The 12,794-nt window shown below is 37.5% G+C and overlaps 1 protein-coding gene across 1 annotated transcript in view; it reads right to left on the bottom strand.

The window, feature by feature from the left end:
• The window catches only part of OTOGL (otogelin like), a 97,070-nt gene that overhangs the window by 43,850 nt on the left and 40,426 nt on the right, over positions 1-12,794 (bottom strand). The window contains exons 26-28 of the mRNA XM_075727956.1: positions 1,526-1,660; positions 1,364-1,377; positions 910-1,045 (exon numbers count right to left, since the gene is read on the bottom strand). Coding sequence (XP_075584071.1) covers positions 910-1,045; positions 1,364-1,377; positions 1,526-1,660 — 285 coding nt within the window. The remainder of the gene's footprint in view (positions 1-909; positions 1,046-1,363; positions 1,378-1,525; positions 1,661-12,794) is intronic.

Genomic DNA, 12,794 nt, shown 5'->3' with positions numbered 1-12,794 from the left:
TATTGGGAAAAAAGCCTGTAATAATGGTGCTTTAAAACCAGATTAGATGGTCATTGTAACTTTGACTTACACTTGAAAAAATCTGATATTGTATTCTAGCATAGAGTGCTTTCCTTTCTTTTACTGGAAAGAGCCCCCTCTCAATACATGTGTTCATGGTTGAGACGAAGCAGGAATGTAATTATTAAATGTGCACATAAGGTTACTCTGCGAGGACGCAAAGACTGAGTTGCAGAGACACTAATGCAGATGGTGATGATGTAGGAATGGAACAGAGAAGAGCAACTGGCAAGAAAAAGAGCCTCATATTCTTCTCTGCATCATGGCTGAACCCTGTCACAGTATACTTATTAGGTTTAAATGTTAGGTTTTGTCTAGATCCTTTCCTGTATCTTCTCTTCTTAATTCAAACCCAAAGTGTGACTCCATCTGTTCATCTCAGCAGCCTCTACTACATCTCAGGGTGCAGTTCCATCATCAGCCTAATCCAATCTGTGCTACAAACATGCCATCTTCCATGTCGCTACATATGGAAGCTTCTTTTCCATTGGCATCAGCAATTATGAAAACATGCAGTGAACTGGGTAACTCAAAACTAACCCTGTCTTCCCACCCCCAAAGTAACTTTGAGTCAGAGCTGAGTCACTGCATATCTGCAAGGTTGCAATATGTGGAACAACAGATTAAACATGCACATAGGAACCACCCCTTCTCTTCAGAAGTCCAGCCACTAAATCACGTTCTCTGTCTCTTCTTACCTGGGAAATGCTAGCAGCTGAACACCATGGTAAACAGCTATATAACTCAGAAAGTTAGTCATGAAGAAAAGACAATCACAGTTATTCAATAAGAGATCACATTAGCAACAGAGAGAGCTACAAAAAATCTTAGGTTTTTATTTTGGCTCACCTTCCATTGGGGTCCAACTTTAATATGCATCATTGTCTTCTTATCCCACAGAATTGTAATGTCCTGTTCTGGAAAGTGTATCACAGTATAATATCCAGCCTTCCAAAGCTGATAGTTAGATTTTTTTTCCTGTCCCCTTAAGGTCCTCTGACAGAAATGAATATTTATTAAGATCTAACAAAGTAATTCTACCAAGGTATGCAGCCATTTAATAACAAAGTGTGTACCGAAGAATACTTTATCTTTAGCGTTTAGCTGGATCAATAATATTACTAGAAGTGTTGTTTAATACTTTGATATTTTGTCTTTTCAATCATTCAAGTTTGCTTTGATTTTGTACTTTGGTTTCCCTTTCAAAACCAAGTGGAAAGAAACAAATAAATGCCAGTATGCTTTGACTGCTTGAGGCTTTTGAGTAGTCTTCTTTGTAGGACAAATAGAGCTTGAAAGAAACAATGAAGATTGTTCCTGGGACCTGCTGCTTTATCCAGGCCTAGGCACTTGTACTATGTTAACTCAGACTGAGAGACGTTTTCCAAAAACATGCTCCTTTAGAGTTGTAACTTTACAATGCTTATCTTAAAGGATGACCCAAAAAGGAAAGAAAATAACTAACCTGCTTCTCAGAAGGTTCACTAAAATAAATCTCAGTGTCTCCAACAGTGATGAAAACATTCTTCGAGCAAACAATATCATTGTCAAAACACTTTTTGTTCTGGGCAATAATAGATATATTTGAGTTATCTATGCTCTGCAATATGAAGAAGAAGTCATTTTACTTATAGATGCAATTGCATTTCACTCCTGCAGATTTATTCCAGACTTGCCATCACAAAAAAAATGCATAACTTGGTATTTACACATCTTTGAAATTAAATTTAAGAAAGCTACCAAACAAGGAAATGCATTTTTAAATTCAAAGCTGAAGGCACAAACAACTCAAACTTTGGAGTTAAACACAAAAAGCCATTACATTCAGCTGTGAGTCCTCTTTCTGAGGACTTTGCAAACTCAGAGGATCAGCCTACCCCTAAAATAAGGGTCTGGTTTAGGCTTTTAAAACACTCTCATACATGGAATCCAATATTTACTGCACAGTATGGTTGTCAAAATTGAGACATGCTATAAAAAGACATGCTTTATTTTTAAAACAAGGTACATGAGATCAAGCTGTTTTCATATTTTTAAAACCAAGAAACCTACCATCTGTCAGTAGTAGATAGAACAATTTTTGTACCGCCACACATCAAAATTCACAAAACCATGAGTCATACTCAATGTTATTGGAGGGGGCAAAGGTTTCTGCTGATATTTTTGTTTGTGTTTTTTTTCTTTAACATTTAGGAGATTTGTCTACTCTGTTCTCTTTTGATTTGCTGGTGCTTTAGTACCCAAAATTCAAATTTACTACCTGCCCAATCCTGTATCTGTTGGCTCTCCAGCCTGTAAATTAATTTTGCATTCTAGGCATATAAAATCACTTTTGCACCTTGGCTCAACATATCTGTTTATTCACCTACAGCCTCTGTGGTTCTTCTGTACCCTGAGGGAAACACACATGCACCTTGTAACTCCCCATGCTAGGATTTGTACTGGAACAAAGGAGACCAGCTCTATTTTCAGAGTTGATAACACTACCACAAACAAAAATAAAGTTGAGTTACTTCTATTGTTTTGTATTTTAATTTGCCTTTCAATTAATTTCTGTACCAATCCTTGCAAGTCAACAAGAAGCTGTAACTACAGAAAAGATTTGAGAGAGTCAACTTCATAACGTTAATGTAAGTCAATAACAGTGCTTCTGAATCCAGCTAAATTTTTGATCAAATTCAGTCCTACAGTCATTACAAACCTGAGACAGATATGAAATAAAAATCTTGGAGATAGCAAGCTATATATCTCACCTGCTGAGTCATCCAGTCTTATATAAGACACCTGAGTAGCACTGGAAACAAAAAGATGTTTAAACTACTCTTCTTACTCCCACCCTCCTTTAAATACTCTCTGAGACTATGACTAGCTGAAACTAATTGCAGGTGCTAATGGGCACGGTGGGCAAGATGGGAATGGTGGCTTTCAGCAGTTCCCCAGTCCTGGGAACTCCTCTTGGCTCCTAGCAGTGCTTTGGAGAGCTCCACTTGGCCACAATGGGAGGGATCCCTTGCCTTGGTTTGTGCCCACAGCATCTCTCCCCAGAGCTTTGCTCCTTCCCTTGGTCAACGTACCCCTGAAAGGTGTTAGGTACATACTCCTAACTACTCCTCGCCTGTCTCACATTTATACCTTTATTTGTTCTGTGCGCATCAGAATTCAAGAATAAAAAAACATATCAGCAATTTTTCCTCACCAATGAGAAACACTGCACACAGAAAATATGGGTGCTACAGGAAGCAGCTTTTGTTTTCCTTAATAAAAGTCATAGTGACCAAGCTATTTAAAGAACACCTTCAATTAAAAAAAAAAACAAAACAAAACCCAACCCCTAGATGATGAGAAGTGTAGAGGTATTTTTGTTGCCACACAGAGGAAGTGCTATAGCTTTGCAGCCTTTAGTCTAGCACGGCCCACAAGCCAGAGGGTGCTGCTACTTGGCATAGAAAACACTACAGCAAGTGTGAGTGAATGCAATGAACATAAGGCATGGGAGACCGCCTGCAAGCTTTATGTTACCCTGATGCCAGGGCTTAAGAGACAGGTGGTATGTGTTAGCAATTAGCTTTGAAAACAATAGTTCAGGTGGGTAAAATTAGCCACTAGCTGCTAGTGGGAAAGGGGTATAGAAATCAGCTCTTCATGATTTAGCAGGGAACTGAATTTAAAAGTACTGAAAGCTTCAGGGTAAAGCAAAGTTCATCTGTTCCATTCTGTTGTAAAGTTGGTTTAGGTTGCACTCAGAATAAAATTGGTCACTACCTTTTTGGGAAATACACTGTTTTAATTAAACGAGGCTTGCTGCTGGAGTCAGTCCAGTAATTATTCTCCTCCAAGTCAGATAACAGCCCAGAGCATTTTTTGATTTATTGGAGGTGATGTGGTAAATTAAAAAGGAGACAAACTCATTAGTTTGGTAGATAGGATGCAAGCTGATACACTCTGTGCTGGCCAAATGAAAAGTGAGCGAAGAAGCTACCCCCCCACCATGAGTCAGTTCAGAACAGGACTTTGCTTGCAGTCTATGGGTCTATTTGATACCTAGGACATTGTGGGCTGTTTTCATTGCAGGGCTCATTCCTCTTCAGTTAGTTTAGCCTCAGCAAAAGGGGACACTCTGAGCTAATAGGGAAGCAATGTCTTCACTGTAAGAAAAGAGATGGAAGGCTTTATTTTAAATAAGGATAGTTAATTCAGGCTAATTATCCCACAGTAAAAATACACCTTTTTTGGCAATGAAGACAAGTTCTTGGAGCAGCACTGGGTAGCTGTATTAGCTATGCTAATTGAAGCTGCTGCCTGTGCCTTCTGACACTCCAGGCCGATCCCTTCAGCTGAACAGCATCAACATACTCAAGTCAGAAGTTTTTGTGTATGGTTGGGATTTGAGCCAAGAGCAAAAGTTGAGTTATATTTCAAGTTAACTCTGCAGCAGAGAGAAGCCTGGAGACAGGGAGTGTTTTGCTGACCAAAGCCAGAACAGGGAGTCCTGAAGACATGTGAAGTACTTCCTTACTTGTAGGACTGCATGTTGGTGTTAAATTACTAGAAGTGATGCAGAATGGAAATGCAGAGAGACAGTGGTGGTGGTTCAGTAGAGCTGTGAGTAAACCAGACATTTAACAAAAAGGGCTTTGCATTAAATCCTGAACCTTCTGTGCTTTCTCTCTTTCTAATTAAATCTTAGACCTAAACCCAAGTATAAAAACACCATCATGGATTACGTATCCCTTGTGGCTCAAAGCTTTCACGGTAAGACCTGCTTTGCATACATACCCTCACCATTCTCTCCATACACCTCAATAAAAATTTGGTCTTTTCCCACCCATACAGTACCAGGCAAATTCAAAGTTGAATGACAGTTTCTATCCTGGTCTTCAAATTATTCTGTAACTGCTATATGTGCAGCCTCTGCTTTCAGCAGGGAAGAAATAAAATGCAGTTGAAACTTAGCACTTCGCTATTGCCAATGCAAAAGAAAGAACAGAGACTATTTAGATAAAGTGAGGATCATCTTTTAGTGTTTGTATAAGACAGTGAGGTCTTGGGCAAATCTCAACAGCTCTTAGGGACTGTGATAGTATAAATGATAACGATCGAGTTCCATCTCTGTAACCTGTACTGCATCCACACAGGTATGAGAACAAGCTTTTGTCACTACCGCTGGAAGAAATGTCTGAGTTGACACTAGGAGCAGGTCTAATGAATAACAAGGTGGGGGGTTTTGTTGGTTTTCTTTTTTTTTTTCTGTACAGTCTCTTTCCAAGGCAGAGTCGCTCTTTACCTTTTTAGGTAAAATGCACCCAACAGGGGATGTACTACAGTTCATCATGTGAAACCTACTTACGCTGACAGAAACTAGAAATAAAGTGGTTTTCCCACTGCAAGAGTATCTTCCCACGTAAATTACCATATCCAGCTTGTTCCAACTTAATATCAGTTTCTTTGTGATAACATGGAGTTGCCAAGCAACAGGGAAGACAGAGTCACAGCTCCGGGCAGTCAGTCAAAAGCTCATTGTCAGTCCTGCTTCTCAGGACATTCTTTTTCTAGACTTCACTGCACTTTCTTTCCATATTTCTTCCTAGCCGAAAAAGCAAAGCATTGCTTTCCTTTTTTTTTTTTTTTTTTTTTTTAAATAGTGCTTGGGAATGCTAGGGTTTATTTTTGTTAGCAACTTTCTATTTCAATATCCCATTAGAAAGTTTCTATTGCTATTAACCAATAATAACACTGTGCAGTGTGCTTACATAGTCAAAATGCAGCCTGGGAGAAGACAATTTAGAAGTGGCTGTATTTATCTTCTTTGAAAGTTTCATTAAAATCACTCTAACTGTTCAGTGTTCAGACTCATTCTTTTCCATTCTTAATACCCTGATTTCCCCATTTTTTTTGTTTCATTCCCTACAATACACTAACTTGCAAACTAGGGTGGCCATAAAAGCATCTAGGGACACCCTGGGAGCTGGATAGAGATAGATTAGTCCTATTTTCCTTTTGTTTTAATGACCCTTTTGAGGTTTTCATATATAGCCACATGCACAAACAAATGCAAAAAAGCTGTAAAAATACTGAAAAAAATATACAGTAGTTTAAAAAGTAGAATTTGCTTTCTCTTTCCTACATATTTTCAGAGAGATACCATTAGCTCTGTTCAGACTTAACCTTTCAGAAAATCTTATGGAAACTCAGAATTAGTTTGGTTGTTGTTTATTGGACTCTGAGTTTCTTCTGAAGGAACTTAACATTTGAAACTGTTACTTCTAGTGAGCTTGATCCTGTACTATTTTATGGGGGCATTGATCTCTCGATAATCAGTGAAAAAACATTAATTATGCAAAACTCATTAACAATTTACACCAAGAAGCATCTCCTATTGGAAGGCTTATTTCGCTTTGCTGGTGTGATAACTTCTTCTGTACCATTTGAAAATTATATATATATATACACAGTCTGTGTAACTTTATTTAATCCCTGCTTTTGCATCCTGTACTAATTTGTATCGTCAAATGCTTTCCCCATAGCTATTAAAACATTGGAGCAATATTGCTTGGAGTCAGCAGATGGCACTGATACACACTATCTCAGTTTGTGAAGAAATCCACGTGAAAGTTGGAAAACAGTATTATAGGAAAGATAGTAGGTGATCCTCTTACAGGAGAGAGAAAAGGAATAATAATAGTACTTATTTTTCCACTGATGCTATGTATTTCTGTACAAGTATTTTTAAAAAAAAAAAAAACACATTTAGGAACTGAGGACCTAAGAGCTAAATTGCTCATGCACACGCACACAAATTCTCTCCTCAGCATCTTCTACAGAGCTGCAGATTATGTGATTATTTTCACTTAAAATATGGCAAAGAAACTTGCATTACACCTGTAAGATATGACACGTTTCTAGCATTGTAGCACAGTTGAGTAGACATGGAGGAGAGCAGTATGACTGAGTAGATTCACTGATGCAATTCAAAGGGAGTGAGATTATTCCAGCTACTGACTCACCCTCAAACAACTTCCAGATGTCTGCTAATGAATCCACGATAACTCTTTCCTATTTCTTTAAAAGTGACTTCCCAAAAGGATACTCCTCAGGCAGAATAAACTCTCAACAACTCTTGAGAAAGATGCATTACAAGTATCTGTGTGTATGTATACAAGCAATAGAAAAAATAAATCATTATATCATATTTTCTTTATTATACATAGGTTTTTTGTAGTTGAGTTGTTGGGTGTTCTGAGGTTTTGTCAACAATATTTTTTAAATCCAAATCATTTTTTAAAATCTACTGCTAACAATGAAAAGTACATGACGATATATTTCAAAACCTTTTTCTAAGTCAATGTTTCTTAATTTTGAAAAAGTTGATTAATCAGATAGAGATCACTGGAAAGGTTTTGGGTTTTTTATATTTTAAGAGAACTATATTAAAAGGTTTGAGAAAAGATCATTTAAAGCAGATTTTATTTTGGTTCATTTATTTAGCTTTGCCTGCTTGTGTATCAGATTTGGCTTTTGCACAGGTCACATTACTGCAATCCCTTTCTAATTAGAAATTAGATATTCTGAAGATTAAGGATTTGGAAACATTCAAATATTTGTTTCCAAGTGACACATTCTGCAACATGAGCTATTCTGAATCACAAATCAGCAGCACAGTTGGTGGTGTTAGTTTTAAATATCTAAATGGGTATTTATATGAGACCTATTAGTATTGTTTTATTAATAAATGCATGATAAATATAAATATTTTATCATCGTTGGTTGTAATGATAAAGCACAACATAACAGGGAAAAAAAAGGACAAAACATAGTGGTGATAAATTTGCCTTTTCTGAGCTCCAGCAACTGATGGCAGGAGCTAGAAAGCTGGAACTTACACAAAGCTTTTATTGTTTTAAATATAATGAAGGTTAAATGTGTTCATTTACAGTGCTGAAGTTTAGTTTCTATGCATTCAGAAATAAAAATTCTCATATCCTGACCTAAACCAGAGTAAATTTAATTCACAGTTCTCATAGCTCACTGACAACACCCAGAGTCAGAGGCCATAAACTGCTAAGCAGCATCTGCAGGTGACTAGCCTGAGCATCCTTCCACTTCGAACACAGCAAAAGGCTTTCATTTTACTGCTGCCAATATACCGTACAGCTTCCTGAAACAGCAGCACATGATGCTGGTTTTTGCTCATCCTTTACTGCTGTATCAGTAGAAGATGGGCATCAACAGTCCACAAAGCTGTATCCACCGGATGGGATCCAACTCAGGCAGTCATTCTTATCACGAACTGCCTTTTCAGGCAGCCATCAGATTATAACATTTTAGAGTCAGTACAACCAAAGGGCTGCTGGATGCTGAACATTAACCCAAAAGCAGAAATTCAAGGTGAAAAGGTCACTTTCTTCAGGCTGTGTGGTCACTAAATGGCAAGGTCCTCAGAAAGAGGATCCAACTTCTGAGTCATACCATGCACACACCGCCTCCAAATTGCCATTCTCATGGCAAGAAATGTTTCCCCAAGCCTTTCCTGGAAGCCCTCCACACTAATCTGCACAAATGGAAAGAAATCTTTCCTTTGTTGGAGAATAAAAGTGGTTCATTCACTGCATAATTTAAAGGTCTGGAGAATCAGGTGGTGGAGAAGGAAAGGCATGTAGAGGTAATTGAGTCTGAAATCATTGATCTGGAGAAAATAGAACCAGAGCATAAATCCATTGCCAACTGTAATGAAATCTTTTGCTCACAGAAGGGGTAGAACAAATGGAAAAACAGGTATAAGCCAAAGTTATCTGAGCACCGTGCTTCCCAGCTGAAGACAAGGATGGAAAGGGATGTCTCCCACAGGGAGCTCACTACTGACCCTGACAGGACTTCCAGAGATCCAGAGAAAAGAGGGCATCCAGAAAGGCTTCCTCTGAAATCATGAGACTGATGAAAAGCAAACTTTGCAACTGGAGCAGGGTAAACTATTCACAGTAAATAATATTTTCACTGAAATATAGACTCTCTTTTTTTGGACACAAATTTGCATGCAAATTGTCAAGAAACACATAATTTTTTCTGCACAGTTACTGTTGCTATAAATTATTTGACAAATGGTTTAGGTGGGCATATTTTGGCACACCACTTACTCATTAAACTATTTGCTGGAATGTGGCTTTGAGGATTAGATATGTTAATTAAAAAATTAAAGTCATTCTGATTGGAACCCCATGTTGCAGTTTTATTCCCTGAATAGATGAAAATTACTTTTAGAATCAGGTTCCCAATTTAAAACATTTGTAATTTCAAAATCAATATTATTTACTTTCCCATTAAAATCTTCAGGGTCTATTAAAAGAAAATATTTGTCTTAACTATGAACAGTCAGCTCAACAATGTTGGTTAACCATGAACCTGCAGCTTTAGTCCTCCATAGGGTGACTAACAGTGAGCAGAATGTATTCATTTTACAAACAGGCTACAAGAGAGACCATGCAAAATACTATTTCATTCTATAGGTTTGCCAACTTCATGGATCTTCAGACTGGCTACCTGGCACAAATGATGTTGAAAAAAGCTGCACAAAAATTTACAGATATTCAATGAAAGGAAATGGGATAAAGGCTACTTCTGCCTCCTCAGATGTGACAAATGAGTAATTGAGGAATTGTTGCTTTGTGGGTGATTGCTCCAGCTTATGCCCAGTCATCATTTAACAAATTTACCAATTAAGATGAATATATCAGCAAGTAACAGGTAAAAGATTATCAGTACGTCAACCAAATTCTGTATTAAGCACTCTAATAAAAGCATCATACGCTAATGGCTTTGAACTTGCCTCAAGTTACAAAAGAAAGGGTGTGCAAGAAAAGATCTCTCTTGCTGTATTCCCCAGGGCAGACCAGGTATCTAACACTGGGGACTGCTCATCCATAGGCTAATCATTTGGGAAACTGTAGTACTGGTTCACCAGATCATGCATGTTTTGTTAAATGAACCTCTGCCTTAACAAATGTGGTGTCTCCTGACCCAAAAGAGTTACATCTGCAATACTAATTGGCATAACAGTTCAATTATTTGATTAAATGTCTGGTTGTGGCTTTCATAATCCTCCAACACACTAAATCTGGTGATAACTTTGGCTTTAAAAGAGCCTTCATGGTTGCATCAAAAAGATTAAAAAGGTGACTTTAAAATGGCCAAACCCCCATTGTCAGATGAAAAGATGTGAAAATATTTTTATCTCATACTTTAAATTTAGGACTAATCCATAAAATTTGAATACTTGAGGATGAGGGCTTAGTTCTGCTGACCTCCATCTTTCAGGGAACAGGAATAAAACAGTCCTTCCTTTTCTTGGCTTTAGGACCTTATTGACAACCTACTAAAGCTAATGGAAAGACTTCAGTGGGTTGTTTTGGCTTTTTTTTTTTAAAGTCAGATAAACATTACAACAGAGCTCCCTCTCTTTCAAGGATATTCTGACGGGTAGACTATCCCTCTAAACTCTTGCTTGGAGACCCCCCCAAATCAGAAATAATACAATTCTGCTTCTCAGAAGAGAACAAGTCTGAGAGGCTCCAAGGGCACTGACCCTACAAGCCTTAATAAACACACTGAACTGCAGGACTGAAAACCACCACAAAGCTAGAAAAAGGCCAACGTGTGATAGGGAGACAGCAATTTTACTATAAAAGCAGAAGTCTATGAAACAGGCAAGTGGAAGAAATAAGACTGCAAGTACAAATAACATGCAGTAAAAATTTGCTAGAAAAATAACACATTTCGTTAGGGAAAGAATGTAGCATTATCAAAGACAGAAGATAAGCAAAAAAATGGAAGAAAGCAAATCTTTTAAGAAATTTGTTGGCTTAAATTGATCAATATTCAGATTAGTTAAAATGACGTGTTTATGTGATCTACACTGATCAAATGAGTTGGTCTGCTAAGATTTTTCTTTTTTTCTTTTGAAATTGCTCAGATTTTAAAATGTTAGAAGCAAATATTGATGTCTGCTCTGTGAATGTCATTTATTCATACATGGACTTTACTTCTCAGTGTGTAATGTAACTCCTAATTTCTTGAAAAAGATTATTTCATGAGACATTACTGCCCTAATTTTCTTAATTGCTGCATTAAATCTTTTTTGTCATTTTCTGACCAACAGATATATCTGTTGAACTAGTTATAAAGGGCTTTTTCATACACCTACTGTCACCTTAAACAAAAAGGCCTGACAGATGATACTGATGTTGAAAACAAAGTTTGAAGTTTCATAATTGGCTGAAAGTTGATATTTGAATTGTCTCCCACAAGAGCACAAGAGCTCCTTATTAAAAACATAGTAGAAAGTAAGGATGACTTCTTTGTTTGGTACAGTGCAATACAGTGACAAATTAAAGAGCTGTTCAAACAGGTCGCATTTAGGGAGGCTAACAGCCAAATCAAACAGTGAGGGCTGGTAGTGTGGATGGGAACAGTGCATTATCATGCTGCTGGGGACATGGCATTCAGCTTATAATTCTTGGACTCAGTTCTACATCTGGGAAGGACTAGTATGCCAACAAATTTATCGTAGTTATCATTTCCCTTATTGCACTGCTACAACACCTTTGTTAGAGTATATAAGATAGCAGAGACAAAGTGGTCCATTTCTCACAGGGAAAAGATTAGTAAAAGGGAAAGGAGAAAGTTATTACAGTGTTGTATATACAGTATTACAACCACTTCAGCTGTTTTGATTTCAGGTGTTTAGTGAGCCTTTTACATGTTATCCATAAAAATTAGCATCGTAACAGCACTGCAAACTACCATTAAGTCAATGGATTGTGTACTAGCAACTATCAAATCTGTGATGTTCTGTAATACCTTACAGGTAGGGAACATGAAGCACACAGCACATACCCCCCATGGCAGGGGGGATGGACTAGATGATCTTTAAAGGTTCCTTCCAACCCAAATGATTCGATGATTCTATGATTTAAGTTAAACAAAACCAAAAACAAACAAACAAAAAGTTGGTTTGTAGAACAGGTAGCATGGTTTAGATGGCAAGATTGCCCTGGACAGCTGTGCCTGCCAAGGTGTTAGGCAAGGCTTGTAAACCTTTGCAACTACATATACTTTCCCACCTTTCATCTGGCTTGTTTATTTGGCTAGCAGGCTATAAGAGACAGGGCTCTCTTGCATACTTTCTGAACAAAGAGTAGCTCAAGTGAGACTCATTATATTACTCTAATACTACTATTGGAAAATGTCACTGCATATGGCCACAATATAGCAGAGGATGATTATGAAGAGACAGCCATGGAAATCTCTGCTCTAGGAACAACAAAGCATATTTCAAAAAAGAGCAGCCTCATCATGCTATCATGACTGCACATATAACATACTTTAACCACATCAGTATGTGGTACAACTGCATACATGTATGTGGTACAACTGTGGTGTAACTGTGTACATGCAATTAAAAGCATGTGTGAAATTGGAGAATGGATGACACTTTGAATTACCACACTGGCTGCCACTAGGAAGATGCCAATTACATCTGTTTCATATATTTTTCTTACATAAGATTCCATTCCTGCATAGTAATAGCTAATTTAGTGCCTGTCTTCGTGGTAGCATAGTTACTGTTATTTTTAGTCTTCACTGATTTGCATATTTCATTGTCCAATTTCATCCTCCATATTATCATGCAGTGTTTTGTGCCATAAGATCTTCTGAAACTTTTGGTGGTCCATCTTCATTTC

Source organism: Pelecanus crispus, chromosome 1 (assembly GCF_030463565.1).
Source record: "Pelecanus crispus isolate bPelCri1 chromosome 1, bPelCri1.pri, whole genome shotgun sequence".
In the NCBI taxonomy this organism is placed as follows: domain Eukaryota; kingdom Metazoa; phylum Chordata; class Aves; order Pelecaniformes; family Pelecanidae; genus Pelecanus; species Pelecanus crispus.
The sequence above is the reverse complement of the archived record's forward strand: the minus strand, read 5'-3'. Positions and strand labels throughout refer to the sequence as shown.